The sequence below is a fragment of the Somniosus microcephalus genome, chromosome 13, assembly GCF_052327205.1.
Source record: "Somniosus microcephalus isolate GS21.2 chromosome 13, FLI_Smic_1.0, whole genome shotgun sequence".
NCBI classification, from domain to species: domain Eukaryota; kingdom Metazoa; phylum Chordata; class Chondrichthyes; order Squaliformes; family Somniosidae; genus Somniosus; species Somniosus microcephalus.
In genome coordinates this window covers 85,394,746-85,413,655 of record NC_140999.1, presented here as the reverse complement: position 1 = coordinate 85,413,655, position 18,910 = coordinate 85,394,746, and the positions used below count along the sequence as shown (strand labels likewise).

Sequence of the window (18,910 nt, the reverse complement as noted above, 5' to 3'; positions counted from 1 at the left end):
CTCCCGAGGGGTTTGCGCACACGCAGTCCAATGTGCGCGAGTGAAATGCGGAAGTCTGCGGGATGGAGCCAGCTTCCAGCGCGTTGATATTTTCCCCGGTTTTGACCCCCCACCTACACACAAATCCACGTGCTCCTCCATGTTAAAATTCCCCATATTATTTGAAATGGAATTGGATAGATACTTGAAATTGAGAATCTAAATGAAAGGGAAAGGGCAGGTAATGAGTAGAAGGCTTCAGATAAAGAGCGAGCACCAACTCAGGCACTATTAGCTGGCTGGCCTCTTGTGTTGTAATGTCTATGATTGGAAACAGTTGGGACTCCAGCACCAATTCCTTCCACATTCCACTCACAGATTTTCCCATTTTTTAAATCACTCCATTATCAATTTGCCACTGCTGTCTGTCTTTCAGCCAATTCCCTACGCCTTGAAATTTTACCTAGAATATAATCCGTTCTTAAATTTGTACGTCAGCTTATGGGGAGCTTCATCAAAGCTTTCTGGAACTCGATGTACACAACATCACAGGGCTCCATTTTCTATTTGGGATGTCACATCATCAAAAGGCTGTGAAGGTTGGCCAGGCAGGATCTCCCTCTTCTGACACCATGTTTGCTGCTATTCAATATTAAATGGCTGCCATGTTCACCTTCATACCAACAGTGAGTTGTGTTGAATTCTAAGCAATTCATTGTATGTGAAGTGCTTTGGAATGTTTCTGAGAGATGTGCTAAGTGCTATAGTAATGTGAAATCTTTCTTTCCAATGGTAAGGCCCATTATTTTGGCAGTTGTTGATGTAAGACTAACAAGACCCCTAGTTACAGTATTGAGGTTTGTTTGGTTGTCTTTTTTGAAAATAGGTTATTACATTGGCTTGTTTGTAGTTGAATGAGAACTCCTGTATAATCATTGATGCACAATGACTGTCAGCATTTTGTGATTTTCATTTCAACTAATATAGCACCTTTAATGTAGAAAAACAACTCAAGGCACTGCACAGTAGCATTAACAGACAACAATCTTTGTAGATATGACACCAATTGGTACTAGTTCAGTATCTACCAGTGCTGAGCTGTATGCCAGATAGTTGACTCTGCTTCCCAGTGACTGATACCTACAGTGCACAACATTCAAAAATGGAATGCCTTTTGCAGAATTAGCAACTGCAAAGGAATTCTCATTCAATTAGAAACAAGAGAGCACTGGATGTCATACTGGAAGCCTCATGTGCTTCAGCATGTGATGACCTGAGCAGCAGAGGTCAGTGGGCTATAGGTGGAATACTTCATTTCTTACATATGGATGAGGAAGAAGAGATCATCAGACTTTTCTGTAGAGACATGGGAAACTGGACTGTATTCCGACCTGACTTTCAAAAGTATTACCAACAGAAGCTAGGTCAACTAGGCCAATTTCCCTTGCAGGATGATGATAGTTTGTAATTGTGTGTGGTGGTAGAAGTTCTTTCAAAGAATAAGGAAAACTCTATCTACCCACAGTAATTAATTGCCATTAATAAGGTTGTATTTTTCTTTTTCTTTTTCCCAGAATGCAGTAGATTCAGCAACAAAAAACAGCAAAAATACGACTGACTCAAAAAATGCAAGCTCGCAGAGTTCCAGACCACTTCAGAAGGTACCAATTACTGTCTAAACTTGTGATAGTTACTGTTGCAACTCTTTTTCTCCAGCGTTTACCCGCTTTGATTCCCGATGACGCTGAGTTTTGACTAGGATATAGTTCTGAGTTTACCAGAAGTCCTCGGGTACTTCACTTGAAGTGACCTTCATGTGTGAGCCTAGACAATCAATTCCAGTATGCTATTTGACTAAAGGTCATCACAATTAGGTCTAATTTGCCTGGATTCCCCTTGCTTCAACCCACTTCTGGCGTGGCCTGCGCTGGTCGCCATATTGTTGAGCGCGATAGCGCAGGCATGATGTGCATGCAGCGGCAGTATGGAGAGTAGGCAGATCGTTACGCCAGTTAGTGTCTGACATGACCAGCCATTTTGGATGTCGCCGTTGCAATCAACGCTTTCTCCTAAACAAGCACAGCTGAACCCGTGTTAAGCTGCACGAGGGACCCGCCCACCACGCTACTTAAAGGGATACATCCAACTTGTAGGTAAGTTGATTACTTCTCCTGTACTGGCTCGTACAGAGTTTATATCAATACTGGCGAGCTAAAAGTGTCTGTATTATTTATAGTATAAGAACACAAGGAGACACAAGGTGCAAGGTGTGAGATGTGGGTGTGAGGCTTGTAACAGTGGTAAGTTGTTTGAGGGTGAGGTGAAGCTATGATTGAGGTATGAGTCATGATTGCTCGAGATTGTTGGTAGGTGAGTGATGGGGGTGTAATGCATTGAGCAGTGTGTGAGGCTAGTGGTGCAGTTGGTGGGATATGGCATTTGAAGATGCATTCACTGACCTTGACCACTCGTGTGAGGTCATTAAACTTCTTCCGGCACTGGATCCACCTCCTGGGGGAAAGACTGGTGGCATTGACGGCTTCAGCGATCTCCTCTCACCAACTTTGAACAGTGTGACTGGAAGGCATCCTGCCCCCCTATGGGTAGAGAACCTGTCTCCTCCAATAGACCCCCCTGCACCATGGCCTCCAGAGCTGCATTGGAGAACTGAGGCGCCCTTTCTCTGCCCTGTTGAGACATTGCTCCATCTCCAGTCACAATGAAGTACTTCTGTCACAAAGTACCTCCCCTTTAAGAATTGCAGACAGCCTTTCACTCTGCAGGGAGCCTTTAATTAGAGAGCAGACTCCACACGATATTAGTTCCCCTGTTGAGCGCTGACCCAACCAGCAGCGCCTTTAGCACTGGGCTCAATGCTGCAATCATAGTAATGAGCAGGCAGCTTGTATTTCGCATGCTGCCTGCACTACTTTCAATGGGTGCGGGCAGATCGCCCATCGCAATCCTCCCGCCCGTTTTCAGGCCTTATCCAACTTAGACCCCCGAATCTATTTGTTTGGAGTTAAGAAACAATAGAGAGCTATTACGCTACTTGGTGTATTTTATAGGCCACCAAATAGTGGGAAGGAGATGGAGGAGCAGATTTGCAGCAAAATTACTGAGAGGTGTATGAATTACAGAGTAGTGATAATGGGCCACACAGTACTGCCCCCCGATTATCAAAATCCACGACAAGGCCTTGGACAACGTGGACCAGTTTCCATACCTCGGGAACCTACTGTCACAAGGGCAGACGTCGACGATGAAGTCCAACGCCGCCTTCAGTGTGCCAGTGCAGCCTTCGGTCGCCTGAGAAAGAGAGTGTTTGAAGACCAGGACCTCAAACCCGGCACTAAGCTCATGGTCTACATAGCAGCAGTGATACCAGCCCTGCTGTATACCTCAGAGACATGGACCACGTACAGCAGGCACCTCAAAGCACTGGAGAGGTACCACCAATGCTGCCTCTGCAAGATCCTGCAAATCCATTGGCAGGATAGGCGCACCAACATCAGTGTTCTCGCTCAGGCCAACATCCTCAGCATCGAAGCTTTGACCACGCTCAATCAGCTCCGATGGACGGGTCACATTGTCCGCATGCCCGATACGAGACTCTCAAAACAAGCGCTCTACTCGGAGCTCCGGCACGGCAAGAGAGTCCCAGGTGGGCAGAGAAAACGCTTCAAGGACACCCTCAAAGCCTCCTTGAAAAAGTGTAACATCCCTATCGACACCTGGGAATCCCTGGCCCAAGACCGCACAAAGTGGAGGAGAAGCATCCGGGAAGGCGCCGAACAGCTCGAGTCTTTTCGCCGGGAGCAAGTGGAAGCTAAGCGCAGGCAGCGCAAGGAGTGCACGTCAACCCAAGCACCCCACCCACCCACCCCTTCAACCACCGCCTTCCCCACCTGTGACAGAGACTAGGTCCTGCATTGGACTCATCAGTCACCTGCGAACTCATTTTTAATGTGGAAGCAAGCCATCCTCAGTTCCGAGGGACTGCCTAAGAAGATAATGGGAGGCTTTAACTACTCCAATATTGAATGGGGCAGTGATTGTGTTAAGGGCAGAGAGAGGGAGGAATTGTTGATATGTGTTCAAGTGAATTTTCCTGATCAGTATGTTTCCTGCCCAATGAGGAAGGAGGCATTGCTGGTTCTAGTCCTGGGGAATGAGGTGCATCAAGTGGAAAATGTCAGTGGGGGATCATCTCGGGAATAGCGATCATAGTATCATAAATTTTAGATGATTTTGAGAGTAGGATGAAGCAGATGACAGATATCAGCTTGATGATACAAGGGACAGTCAGACTGAATATGATAAGTACAGTGGATAAGTGAAAAAGGAAGTAAAAGGGGCAAAGAGACAGTACGAGAATAGCTTGTTCACAATTTATAGTAACGATTTAGACTTTGGAATCAAAAACACAATTTCTAAATTTGTGGATGACACCAAATTTGGGGGGATAGTCAATACTGAGGAGGACTGCAACAAATTACAAGAAGACATTAATAAACTTGCAGAATGGCATATAATTGGCAAATGAATTTCAACACAGATAAATGTGAGGTATTTCATTTTGGTAAGAAAAATAAGGAAAGTCACATATTACTTGGAAAATAAGAATCTAAATGGGGCAGAAGAGCAAAGGGATCTCGGAGTAGAAATACACAAATCACTAAAAGTAGCGATGTAGGTTATTAAAGCCATAAAAAAAGCAAACCAAGCACTAGGGTTTATTTCTAGAGTGCTGGAATTGAAAAGTAGAGAAGTTATACTAAACTTGTATTGAACCTTGGTTAGACCACACTTTGAGTACTGTGAACAGTTCTGGTTGCCATATTATAAAACGGATATAGAGACAGTGGAGAGGGTGCAGAGAAGATTTACAAGGATGATACCAGAAATGCGAGGTTATACCTATCAGGAAAGAATGAACAGGCTTGAGTCTCTTTTCTTTTGAAAAGAGAAGGCTGAGGGGTGACCTAATAGAGGTCTTTAAAATTATGAAAGATTTTTATAGAGTAAACACAGAGAGAGCGTTTCCACTTGTGGAGAAGAGCAAAACTAGAGGCCATCAATATACGATAGTCACCAAGAAATCCAAAGATCCCAAAGCACTATTCGAAGAAGCGAAGGGGAGTTTTTCCAATGTCCCGGCAAACATTTATCCCTCATCACAGGGAATTCATAAAAAACTGCTTTACCCAGAGAGTGCTGAGAATGTGGAACTCGCTACCACAGGGAGTGGTTGAAGCGAATAGTATAGATTCTTTTAAGGGGAGGCTAGTTAAGCATATGAGGGAGAAGGGAATAGAGGGTTACGCTGATAGGGTTAGATGAGGAAAGACAGGAGGAGGCTCGAGTGGAGCATAAACTCTGGCATGGACTGGTTGGGCTGAGTGGCCGGTTACTGTGCTGTATCTATATATATAAAAGGATATGTCTATCTGTCTGTCTCTCTGTCTGTCTCTCTGTCTGTCTCTCTGGCCGGCTATACAATCAAAAGTTATAGAGCGTACCTACACATATGTTATATCAAAAGAAAGCTCATCATTAGGGGACTCTTGTAGGCGTATTTACTTTTTGCTCGGACAAAAATTGTGCCGACGGTATCCAAAAAACTTTCAAAATTCCTCTCATTATCCGCTCATTTGCATCGAGTGGGGGTGGGTTCATTGTGTGTGCGGGCTACAGTTGAGTGACGTGATCATTGACTAATCCTACAGTTCAGTGACCTGACGGTTGACCAATCGGTGTGTGTGTGTGGGCGGGCCTTATCATTCTGAACCGAGGTGAGTCGCCGCCATCTTGATTCCAAACTTTTCATTTCTTTTTCCCACTTTCTGCGTGTTTCTTTTCAAATCTACATTTCCAGCAAAAAAAAAGTTGCTTTTAAAACACAAATTGTTTTTAAAAAAAGTTAATTAATTTGTAAATCTTTTCTCTAACATCTAGAATTTTCCTACCTTTCACCGTTTTTCCAGGCCTGTAAGCCTGGGCCTCTGTTGCCCAGCCACGCCCGAGCTAGGCACCACCCGTCGCGCTCAACAAGCGGCTCGCGATCGCCGCCATCTTTGTGAAGGCTGGAGGGGGCGGGCCTGAGCCTAGCATCGCCACCGCCGCCATCTTAGTAGAGGCGGGTGGGGCAGGAGTCAGCGCGCGCGACTTGAGTCCGGCCGGGCCTCACGCGGTAGGTTGCGCGGCGGCGTCTCTCTCTGCTCTTGAAGCCGGCTCGGGTGGGGGGCGGGGCTCGGGAGATCGGGGTTCGGCGGATCGGGGCTGGGGGGGGCGGGGCTCGTGAGATCGTGCCTCCGGAGATCAGGGGGGGGCGAGCCTCGAGAGATGGGGGGCGGGGCTCGGGAGATCGGCGATCGGGAAATCGGCGATCGGGGGGCGGGGCTCGGGAGATCGGGCCTCGTGAGATCGGGCCTCGGGAGGGTGGGGGCGGGGCTCAGGACATCGGGGGTGGGGCTCGGGAGATCGGGCCTCGGGAGATCGGCGCTCGGGGGGCGGAGCTCGGGAGATCGGGCCTCGGGAGGGCGGGGGGTGGGGCTCGGGACATCGGGGGCTCGGGAGATCGGGGGCGGGAGATCGGGGGGCGGGACATCGGGAGATCGGGGGCGGGACATCGGGAGATCAGGGGGCGGGACATCGGGAGATTGGGGGGTGGGACATCGGGAGATCGGGGGGCGGGACATCGGGAGATCGGGGGGCAGGGCTCGGGAACTCCCCCCCTCTTCCCCTCCTTCCCCCTTCCCCCCCCCCATCGCCGGCAGAGGGGAGGGGGTCTGCTGGCTCCCCCTCCCTTTCTCCCCCCCCTCCTTCCCCCACCTCCCCTCCTCTCCCCCTCCCCTCCTCCCTCCCCCTCCCCCCTCCTCCCTTCCCCTCCCTTCCCCCTCCCCTTTCCCCCCCTCCCCTTTCCCCCCTCCCCCTCCCCCCCTTCCCCCCAGTCGCTCTCTCTCTTCCCCCGTCGCTCTCTCTCTTCCCCCCAGTCGCGCTCTCTCTTCCCCCCAGTCGCGCTCTCTCTTCCCCCCCAGTCGCTCTCTCTCTCTCTCTCTCTTCCAACAACAACATGCCCTCAAAAATCCCTCGGCACCGCCGGGCACTTCAGCTAGTATCCTATGTAAGATTGGCGGATAATATAAAAGGGTCTTCTATAGGAATATTAACAGTAAAAGGGTTGTCAGAGGAGCAGCAGGGTTGATTAGGGACAAAAATGGAGAACTATTGGTGAAGGCAGAAGGCATGGCTGAGGTACTAAATGTACAGTACTTTGCATCGGTGTTTACCAAGGAAGAGGTCTTTGCCAAAGCTATGGTAAACAAGGAGGTTGCTGGGATACTAGCTGAGTTAAAAATAGATAAAGAGGAGGTACTAGACAAGTAGGCGGTAATTAAAGTATTTGGATTTCCAGAAGGCATTTGATAAGGTGCCGCATAAAAGGTTACTGCACAAGATAAGAGCTCACGGGGTTGGGGGTAATATATTAGCATTGGGTAGAGGATTGGCTAACTAACAGAAAACGGAGAGTCGGGATAAATGGGTCATTTTCCGGTCGGCAAACGGTAACTAGTGGGGTGCCACAAGGATCAGTACTGGGGCCTCAACTATTAACAATCTATATTAATGACTTGGATGAAGGGACCGAGTGTAATGTCGCCAAATTTGCTGATGATACAAAGATAGGTGGGAAAGCAAGTTGCGAAGAGGACACAAAGAATCTGCAAAGGGATATAGACAGGCTAAGTGAGTAGGCAAACATTTGGCAGATGGAGCATAATGTGGGAAAATGTGAGGTTATCCACTTTGGTAAGAAAAATAAAAAAGCAAATTATTATTTAAATGAAGAGAGATTACAAAATGCTGCAATACAGAGGGGTCCTTGTGCATGAAACACAAAAAGTTAGCATGCAGGTACAGCAAGTAATCAGGAAGGCAAATGGAATGTTGGCCTTTATTGCAAGGGGGTTGGAGTATAAAACCCGGGAAGTCCTGCTACAACTGTACAGGGTATTGGTGACACCACACCTGGAGTACTGCGTACAGCTTTGGTCTCCTTATTTAAGGAGGCATATACTTGCATTGGAGGCAGTTCAGAGAAGGTTCACGAGGTTGATTCCTGAGATGAAGGGGTTGACTTATGAAGAAAGATTGAGCAGGTTGGGCCTATACTCATTGGAATTTAGAAGAATGAGAGGTGATCTTATTGAGACATATGCTACTGAGGTGGCTCGACAAGGTAGATGCAGAGAAGATGTTTCCTCTCATGGGGGAATCTAGAACAAGGGGGCATAGTTTCAGAATAAGGGGTTGCCCATTTAAAACTGAGATGAGGAGGAATTCCTTCTCTGAGGGTCGTAAATCTGTGGAATTCTCTGCCCCAGAGAGCTGTGGAGGCTGGGTCATTGAATATATTTAAGGTGGAGATAGACAGATTTTTGAACAATAAGGGAGTGAAGCGTTATGGGGAGCGGGCAGGGAAATGGAGCTGAGCACAAGATCAGATCAGCCATGATCTCATTAAATGGCATAGCAGGCTCGAGGGGCCAAATGGCCTACTCCTGCTCCTATTTCTTATGTTCTTATAAGTCACCCGGTCCAGATGAGATTTATCCTAGGTTGCTGAGGAAAGTAAGGGTAGAAATTGTGGAGGTGCTGGCCATAATCTTCCACTGCTCCTTAGATACAGTGGTGGTGCCATAGGACTGAAGGATTGCAAATGTTCCACCCTTAATCAAAAAAGGGAAGAAGGATAAGCCTGGTAATTACAGGCCAGTCAGTTTAACGTCGGTGGTGAGGAAGCTTTTAGAAACAATAATTAACAGCCACTTGGAAAAGTATGGACTAATAAAGGAGAGCCAGCACGGATTTGTTAAGGGAAAGTCATGTTTGCCTAACTTGATTGAGTGGTTTGATGAGGTAACAGAGAGGGTTGCAGTTGATGTTGTGTACATGGACTTTCAAATGGTGTTTGATAAAGTACCACATAATAGGCTTGTTAGCAAAATTAAAGCCCATGGGATAAAAAGAGCATGGACACAAAATTGGCTAAGGGATAGAAAACAGAGTTGTGGTGAATGGCTATTTTTCAGACTGAAGGGAAGTATACAGTGGAGTTCCCCAGTGCTCAGTATTGGGACCACTGCTGTTTTTGATATACATTAATGACTTGGACTTGGTGGTGCAGGGCACAATTTCAAAATTTGCAGATGACACGAAATTTGGAAATTTGCAGATGACACAAAACAGTGAGGAAGATAGTAATATACATCCAGAGGACACAGATAGGCTGGTGGAATGGGAGGATACATGGTAGATGAAATTCAATGCAGAAAAGTGCAAGATGGTACATTTTGGTAGGAAGAATGAGGAGATACAATACAAACTAAATTGTACAATATTAAAGGGGCTGCAAGTACAGAGCGACCTGGCGGTGTTTGTACATAAATCTTTGAAGGTGGCAGGACAGGTTAACAAAGCAGGTAATAAAGCATGTGGGATCCTGGGCTTTATTAATAGAGGCATAGAGTACAAAAGCCAGGAAGTTATGCTATACCTATATAAAACACTAATTCGGCCCAAGCTGGAACATTGTGTCCAATTCTGAGCACCACACTTGAGGAAGGACGTGAAGGCTTTGGAGAGGGTACAGAAGAGATTTACTAGAATGGTTCTAAGGATGAGGGATTACAGTTACATGGATAAACTGGAGAAGTTGGGGTTGTTGTCCTCAGAGCAGAGAAGGCTAAGAGGAGATTTGATAGAAGTGTTTAAAATCATGAAGACTTTAGATAGAGTAAATAAAGGGAAACTGTTTTGAATGGCTGAAGGGTCGATAACCAGAGGGCATATATTGGCAAAAGAACCAGAGACGACATGAGGAAAACTTTTTTACGCAATGTGTTGTTAGGATTTGGAATGCACTGCCTGATAGGGTGGAGGATACAGATTCAATAGCCGCCTTCAAAAGGGAATTGGATAAATACTTGAAGGAGAAAAAGTTGGGGAAAGAGCCAGGTATTGGGACTAACTGGATTGCTCTTCATAGACTTGATGGGCTCAGTGGCCTCCTTCTATGCTGTGCTATTCCATGATTCTAACAGTAAATATAAAACTTGGAATTATTTAAAAGACACAGAAGAGTGGAGAAACATAGACCAATTGATTCAAATAAATAATTCCTTAAAAATGCAAGTGCAGGTAGATAAAAGACAATACCATTTTGGATTTTATAAATAGTGGCGTAGAGCACAGGAGTAAATAAATAATAACTTTCGACAAAGCATTGGTCATTCCACAAGGACTGTGCAGTTTTGGGCACCCCATTAAAGAATAAACATTAAAGCCATAGAGCGCGTAGATTCACCAGGATGATACCAGGGATGGGGAACTATAGCTACGAGGAGAGAATTGAAATATTGGAACTATTACCACTGCAGCACAGAAGGCAAAGAGCAGATTTAATGGAGGTTTTTTAAGTCAAGAAGGGTTTTGATAAGAGTTCATAGTTAAAAACTTTCCTCTGGTTAGGGAGTGAGTGATCAAGGGTCATCAATTTAAGATTATCACAGAGAGTGAGGAGCGGGGTTAGCAGAAGCTTCTTTTCTGCTTGGAAGACTTTAACAAGGAGTAGTTGACGCAGCGACCATTGAATCTTTTAAGGGAAAGTTATGTTGTGGTGGAGCCACCAGGGGGACTCTGGTCTAATGTACATAATTATCTTTAACAAATTATTAGCTACAGAATGAATCTGTATCTTTGTTCATATCATTGCATGTACATAGCACGGTCCCTTTAAGAATGAGACCAAACACGATGACGTCATCGCATTGATCATGTGATCCTCCAGCGGCGGGAAAACGTGATGACGTCATGATGTCAGGCTGGGGAGCCGCCCTAGCCAGTCCTCGTGGAGCCAGCAAAGAGTACAGACCTATAATGTAGTTCTCCTGTGTTTTCATTTTAAACTCTGTTGATTAGTATTAAATATTGTTTGTTTGATAGATTGACTCGACCTCAGTCCTTTAGTTAGGAATCTAGCCATTCCTACAGTGGTGACCCCGAATTTTCGTGAACAATTTTCGCGGAAGAAGCGAAGCGCGACGAAACATGGAAGCGAACTCCGTGGCTTTGAAGCTCCCACAGTTTTGGGAACAACAGGCGGCCTCCTGGTTCATCTAAGCAGAAGCACAATTCGATCTCCGAAACATCGTTGCGGATCAGACCCGTTACCTATACGTGGTCTCCGTACTCGACAGCTCCACGGCCTCACGGATCATCAGCCTGCTCGAAAACCCCCCGGTTGACAGCAAGTATAATACTCTTAAAGCGCGGTTATTACAGGTCTTCGGGCTCATGAAGGCGGCGCGTGCCCGCCGGCTACTCGCTTTGCCCGGGCTTGGCGATTCCAAGCCATCTGAGTTAATGAGCCAGATGCTCACGCTCCTTGGCTCAGAACCACAATGTTTCCTCTTTCGGGAGTTATTCCTGAGTCAACTACCCGAGCAGGTTCAGGCTGCCCTTGCCAGATCGGAAGCCACAGATTGCGCAGCACTGGCTGCAGAAGCAGATACGATTTATGCGGTCACGCAGCAAGACTGCGCCGCCACGAGGCACCCCTCCCCCGCGAATGCCGCCCCGACGCCTCCATCCCCTGGCTTGTATTTTTACCATGCCCGTTTCGGTGCGAAAGCCAGAGGCTGCCGCCCTCCCTGCAGTTTCGCGCCTAAAAAAAAATCCGACATCAACACCAGCAGCAACTCCAGAAAAGGAGGACCGAGTCTGAGGGACGTTCCGCGGCCGCGATGGCGATTGGAAATTCCGGGATGCTACTCTACATTACAGATTCCCTCTCAGGCCGGCGCTTTTTATGCGACACCGGGGCGCAGTGTAGCATCCTTCCTGCCTCAGCACTCGATATTCAGTTTGGGATGCACGGCCCCTCCCTCGTGGCAGCTAATGGCGGGGCCATTTGTTCCTTTGGCAAACGGCGGGTCCAGATGTGCTTCGGCGGGCAACGGTTTCAGTGGGAATTTATTACAGCCAAGATTTCGCAAGCCATCCTCGGCGCGGATTTCTTATGCGCCAACAGCTTCTTGGTGGATGTAAGAAATCGTCGATTGGTCAACGTGGCCACCTTCCACTCCATCCCTTGCTTCCGCAGTTCCGCAACGTCGCACACTGTCTCCTGCGCATTGCCCTCGCCGGACAAGTTCACTCGCCTATTAGGTGAACTCCCGGAGCTGACCAAGCCCACTTTCTCCTCCTCGGCCACTAAGCATGGTCTCGAACACCACATTACTATGACTGGCTCTCCGGTTTACGCGCGAGCTCGGCGCCTGGAACCTGGCAAGCTCGCGGCTGCGAAGGCAGAGTTTGCCATGATGGAACGGCTGGGGATTATTCGCCGGTCGAATAGTCCCTGGTCCTCACCTCTCCACATCATCCCGAAGCCCGGCGGTTGATGGTGGCCATGCGGGAATGACCGACGCCTTAATGACGCCACTACTCCCAATCGGTACCCGATCCCGCATATACAGGATTTCTCCGCCCATTTGGCGGGAAACTCCATCTTCTCCAAGGTCGACCTCATCCGTGGCCACCACCAAGTTCCCGTACACCCGCAGGACGTCCAGAAAACGGCTGCCATCACTCCCTTTGGACTGTTCGAGTTTCTACGGATGCCATTTGGGCTCAAGAACGCCGCACAGGCTTTTCAACGACTAATGGACTCGGTCCTGCGGGATCTTCCCTTTTTATTTGTCTACCTTGACGACATCCTGACAGCCAGCTCTACCAAAGAGGAACACGTCTGCCATCTCCGCACCCTCTTTCGGCGCCTCAGCCAACATGGCCTCATAATCAACCCGGCCAAGTGTCAGTTCGGCCTACATCAGATTGACTTCTTGGGCCACCGCATTACTTCGGAGGGCGCAATTCCGCTGCAGTCAAAGGTCGAAGCAATTACGGCATTCCCAAGGCCGCAGTCCACCAAGGCTCTTCAAGAATTCCTGGGCATGGTGAATTTCTACCACCGCTTTGTGCCCAAGGCAGCACGACTCATGCAGCCCCTCTACGAGGCCCTCAAAGGCAAGGCCGGAAAGGATACAATAGCCTGGACGGTCGAAATGGACAACGCTTTCGACAACACAAAAACTGCTCTAGCCAATGCAACTATGTTGGCGCACCCTCTGCCAGGTGCCACCATCGCCCTTACCACCGACGCTTCTGACTATGCCATAGGCGCTGTGCAGGAACAGTGGGTCAATGGGACGTGGCAACCACTGGCATTTTTCAGCCGCCAACTCCAGCGCAATGAACGCAAATACAGCACTTTCGACCGGGAGTTGCTGGCGCTGTTCCTGGCAATCCGCCATTTCCGTTTTTTGTTAGAAAGACGTCCCTTCACTGCGTTTGTAGATCACAAACCACTGACCTTCGCCATGCCCAAGACTGCCGAACCGTGGTTGGCTCGACAGCAGCGACAGCTAACTTTCAGTTCTGAATTCACGACAGACGTCCAACACGTAGCTGGCAAGGACAACTTGGTAGCCGATTGCCTTTCTCGCACGACCGTACGGGCGGTCCAGCTGGGCATCGATTATGCCCTCATGGCTACCGATCAGGCATCTGACCCTGAAACACAGGCGTATCGCACCGACACCTCTAGCCTCTAACCGACCGATGTGCAATTCCATGCTGCAGGCACCTCGTTACTCTGCGATGTCTCCATGGGAGATCCCCGCCCGATCGTTCCAGTCGCCTGGCGCCGCAAAGTTTTTGACGCCATACATGGGCTTTCACATCCTGGCATGAAGGTATCTCAAAAATTAATGTCGGCTAAGTTCGTCTGGAGAGGAATGCGTAAGGATATCCGCGACTGGGCGAACACCTGTGTCGTCTGTCAAACGTCTAAGGTGCAATGTCACGTTAAGGCCCCATTGGCCACATTCGCAGTACCAGAACGTTGATTCGACCATGTCAACGTGGACCTCGTTGGGCCGCTTCCACCGTCACAGGGGTTCACACACATCCTCACCATGGTCGATCGTACTACTCGATGGCCAGCGGCAGTTCCTCTGGCGTCTACTACGTCCGCTGATGTCGCCAGAGCATTCCTCTCCTCGTGGGTCGCACGTTTCGGCGTTCCGGCGGACATTTCTTCAGACCGCGGTTCACAGTTCTCTTCCGAGCTCTGGAACGCTGTGGCCCAGGGTCTCGGCACCAAGCTTCACCGTACCACGGCCTATCACCTGCAAGCAAACGGTTTGTGCGAACGTTTCCACCGATCGTTAAAGGCATCGCTGAGGGCCAGCCTCCAAGGTGCCGGATGGGTGGATAAGCTTCCGTGGGTCATGTTGGGTCTCCGCACGGCATCCAAAGAGGACCTGCAATCGTCCGCCGCGGAGCTCGTGTACGGCTAGCCACTCCGCGTACCGGGAGATTTCCTGCCGCTTCCAACTGAGCCGTGGTCCGCAGCCGAACAACTCAGCAGCCACCGAGAAGCAGCCAGGGCTTTTGCGCCTATCCCAACTTCGCATCACTTCCTTCCATCTTCACACGTACCAGCGGAGCTGAAGAATGCTGAATTTGTATTCATTCGTCATGATGCCCATAGGGATCCGCTCAAGGCCCCTTACACAGGCCCTTTTCGCGTACTGGAGACAGGCGACAAGAGTTTCTCTGTAGACATCGGTGGTAAACCCGACCACATATCCATTGACCGTCTCAAACCGGCACACCTGGACATCGACCGGCCAGTAGAGACTGCACAGCCACCACGACGTGGTCGACCTCCCGCTGCATCCACGCCAGACCGAAGGCTTCCGTCCGCCAGCCCGCCCGCTGTTCAACAACGTCTACTCCAAGAATACAGGAGTCGCTCTGACAGGCTTGTCAGACCTCCTAGTCGATTGACTTATACTGTTAAAGACAATTCTGGGGGGGCGCATGTGGTGGAGCCACCAGGGGGACTCTGATCTAATGTACATAATTATCTTTAACAAATTATTAGCTACAGAATGAATCTGTATCTTTGTTCATATCATTGCATGTACATAGCTCGGTCCCTTTAAGAATGAGACCAAACGCGATGACGTCATCACGTTGATCACGTGATCCTCCAGTGGCGGGAAAACGTCATGACGTCAGGCTGGGGAGCCGCCCTAGCCATTCTTCATGGAGCCAGCAAAGAGTACAGACCTGTAATGTAGTTCTCCTGTGTTTTCGTTTTAAACTCTGTTGATTAGTATTAAACATCCTTTGTTTGATAGACTGACTCGACCTCAGTCCTTTAGTTAGGAATCTAGCCATTCCTACAATGTAAATATTTGAAGTAGAGGAAGATACAGGGCTGCGGGGAGAGTGGGAGGCAATCCGAATAGTTTTGTATTGATACAGGGCTGTAGGGAGAGAGCAGAGCAGTGGGGTTAGATGTGGCTTGATACGGGGCTGTGGAGAAAGTGTGGGGCAGTGGGATTAGTTTGGGATTGATACAAGACTATAGGGAGAGAGCGGAGCAGTGAGATTAGTTTGAGTTTGATGCAGCGCAATAAGGAACTAGCAGGATTCGTTTTCTATTGCTACAGGGCTATGGGGAGAGCGTGAGATTAGTTTTGGATTGATGCAAAGTTATGTGGTGAGAGTGGGACAGTTGGATTAGTTTTGGATTGCTATAGGACTATGGGGAGAGAACGGGGCAGTGGAATTAGTTTGGGATTGGTACAGGGCTAGGGGGAGAGCATGTGGAAGTGGGAACAGTTTTGGATTGAAACGGCTGCGGAGAGAGCGATTGATGCAGAGCTATGGGATGAGAGTGGGGCAGTGGGATTAGATTGGGATTGATACGGGGATATGGGGAGATAACAGGGCAATGAGATTAGTTTGGGTTTGATACAGGGTAATAGGGAGAGAGTGTGGCAGTGAGAATATTTTTGGATTGATACAGGGCTATGGGGAGAGTGTGGGGCAGAGGGATTAACTTGGATTGATACAGGTTTGGGAGGCATTATCTTTGGATTTATACAGGGATATAGAGAGAATGCAGGGCAGTGGGATTAGTTTTCGATTGCTACAGGGCTATGGGGAGAGAGTGGGGCAGTGGGATTAGCTGGAAATACTCAGCAGTTCAGGTAGCATCTGTGGAAAGAGAAACAGAGTTAACGTTTCAGGTCGCTGACCTTTCGTCAATTGAAAAAAGTTAGAGATATAACAGGTTTTAAACAGAGGCAGGGAAAGCGGGGAGGGGAGGAAAGAACAAAAGGGAAGGTCTGTGATAGTGTGGAAGGCAGGAGAGATTAAAAGACAAAGGGGGTGATTTTCACTCAGAGGTCGGGAAGGAGACGGGACTACAACTTTCGGGGTTGTAGTCCCGCCTCCATCGAGATGCAGCCAATCCATGCGATTTTAACTTGATTGACCTTGTGGATCCCGCCCAGCGGGCTCAGCAGGCCAATTAAGGGCCACCCGGCAACAGGTGACGTCACAGACTGAAATTTCATCTGTCAAGATGTTTTGACAGATGAACTATCAGTGTTTCACAGCTGTTTGAAGCTGTCAAACACTGACAGTCTTACTTCTAACCTGAGTCCTTCTACACAGACTCAGTTAGAAATCTCTCCGGCACAGAAAGCTGCAGACTGTCACTTTTGACAGTTCGCAGCCGTTCTGCTTTCTGTGCCGGTTAGATGATGGACTCCCGAAACTTAGAGGAAGGAAGGTTTTCTCCGGGTGCTCCGGTTTCCTCCCACAGTCCAAAGATGTGCGGGTTAGGTTGATTGGCTATGATAAATTGACCCTTAGTGTTAGGGGGATTAAATACGTGGGGTTACGGGGATAGGGTGGGATATGTGTTGATGTAGGGGTTACGGGGATCGGGTGGGATATGTGTCGGTGCAGGCTCGATGGGCCGAAATGGCCTCTATCTGCACTGTGTGATTTCTGTGATTCTGTGAAGGCTAAAAAGGTAAGTACAGGTAATTTAAACTTCTTTACACACTTTAGACACACCAAACACACTTACCTTTGCACTCATGCACCCATCACTCACCTGAACACTGACATCTCGACCCCTCCAAGTCCTTCAATCCGACGGCCCGACTCCTCTAACTTGGCGTGTTTTGGAGCCGTCGGGAATCCCACACTTCAAGGTTTAAACTAGGGATTAGGCTAAAAACTGCTTGTTAACTACCTGTTAACAGGCAGTTAATTGTCACTAACCCCTTCCCGCCTTGGGTAGGCGGGTCCCAGTGCGGGGCGGGTACCCGCCTCCTTTGAAACTTACATGGAGGCGTGTTGGGGGCGGGAAGGTGTCGGGACCCCCGAATCCGGGACTTAAGTGAGGTTATCCACTTTGGTGTCCTGCCATCCCAGGTATCAGCCTGGTGAATCTTCGCTGAACTTCTTCCATGGCAAGAATATCCTTCCTCAGATAAGGCGACCAAAACTGTACAGGGCCTTGGTGAGACCACATCTTGAGTATTGTGTGCAGTTTTGGTTGCCTTATCTGAGGAAGGATATTCTTGCCATGGAAGGAGTTCAGCGAAGATTCACCAGGCTGATACCTGGGATGGCAGGAATGACGTATGAGGAGAGATTGGGTCGATTGGGCTTGTACTCGCTGGAGTTTAGAAGAATAAGAGGGGATCTCATTGAAACTTATAAAATTCTGGCAGGACTGGACAGACTAGATGCAGGGAGGATGTTCCCGATGGTCGGGGAATCCAGAACCAGGGGTCACAGTCTAAGGATAAGGGGTAGGCCTTTTAGGACAGAAATGAGGAGGAATTTCTTCACCCAGAGAGTGGTGAACCTGTGGAATTCTCTACCACAGAAGGCAGTAGAGGCCAATTCATTAAATATATTCAAGAAGGAGTTGGATATATTTCTTAAGGCTAAAGGGATGAAGGAGTATGGGGAGAAAGCAGGGATCGGGTACTGAACTTGGATGATCAGCCATGATTGCATTGAATGGTGGAGCAGGCTAGAGGGGCCGAATGGCCTACTCCTGCTCCTATCTTCTATGTTTCTATGTTTAACCCCCCGCACACCTCCAATCCCGACTCCATGGGCCAGTTAAAATCGAGGCCAAAAGGTATGATGGTACAAAGCAAAAGGAAATGGTAATGGGACAAGTAAAGAAACAAAAGATAGGTCTAGAGGAGGTGTAAATGGGAATGGCAGAATCATCAACAGCTGCCAGCCGAAAAATTAGTTTTGGATTGCTCTAACAAAAACAGGAGCATAGACATGATGGGCTGAATGTCCTGTAAACTTTATGGTTCTGTGGTATTTTAAATTCAATCATTCCTATATCTGTTGCATCAAAAAACTGGAAATTGCATTCCTCCTTTCCTAGATGGTGAGGAATTTTTTTGTTACTGTAAGTAAGCTTTGTTGAATTCGCATTAAAATTGTAGCATCTGAATCTGTTGTAGAAGATACCTGCTAACAAAGTTGTGGAAATACTACAGGAGGAAGATGAAGAAAATACAGTTTCACAGAAAGCACCGCTAGGTAAAAAGAGTTCAATCCATCTTGACTTCAGCAACTGGTTATATATCATGCAGTCGTGGTTAATATTTAACTTTTCTTTTAGACAGACCGGATGATATTGTTCCTGACTCTCAGCCTGTGGTGTTGAAAGAAAAGCCTTTGTAAGTCTTCATGTGTGTTACCAGAGTTCTTTGTAAGTGTGTCTTAAGTTCAGTTTTAATGCATACGTATGGCCTTTTACTGAAATCCAATTAGAGATCTGTAAATTCATTCTCCACATGTTGCACTAGTGTTCAGGTTGCCAGTAGGGAGAATTAACACTCACTTTAAGATACTTTGGATGATTTTCTGTCGAAGCTGTGTGCTTTCAATTGAAGGATAATGTGGTGTTGTGCACTGACTGATTTTCTACTAGATAGCAATGTTTTAAAATACT

At 48.1% G+C, this 18,910-nt stretch overlaps 1 protein-coding gene across 1 annotated transcript in view; it reads left to right on the top strand.

The window, feature by feature from the left end:
- The window catches only part of LOC147108460 (synaptonemal complex protein 2-like), a 298,366-nt gene extending 279,708 nt beyond the window's left edge, over window positions 1-18,658 (top strand). The window contains exons 9-11 of the mRNA XM_086006041.1: window positions 1,554-1,640; window positions 18,417-18,495; window positions 18,578-18,658. Coding sequence (XP_085862167.1) covers window positions 1,554-1,640; window positions 18,417-18,495; window positions 18,578-18,639 — 228 coding nt within the window. The 3' untranslated portion in view covers window positions 18,640-18,658. The remainder of the gene's footprint in view (window positions 1-1,553; window positions 1,641-18,416; window positions 18,496-18,577) is intronic.
- Window positions 18,659-18,910: the final 252 nt, after the last annotated feature.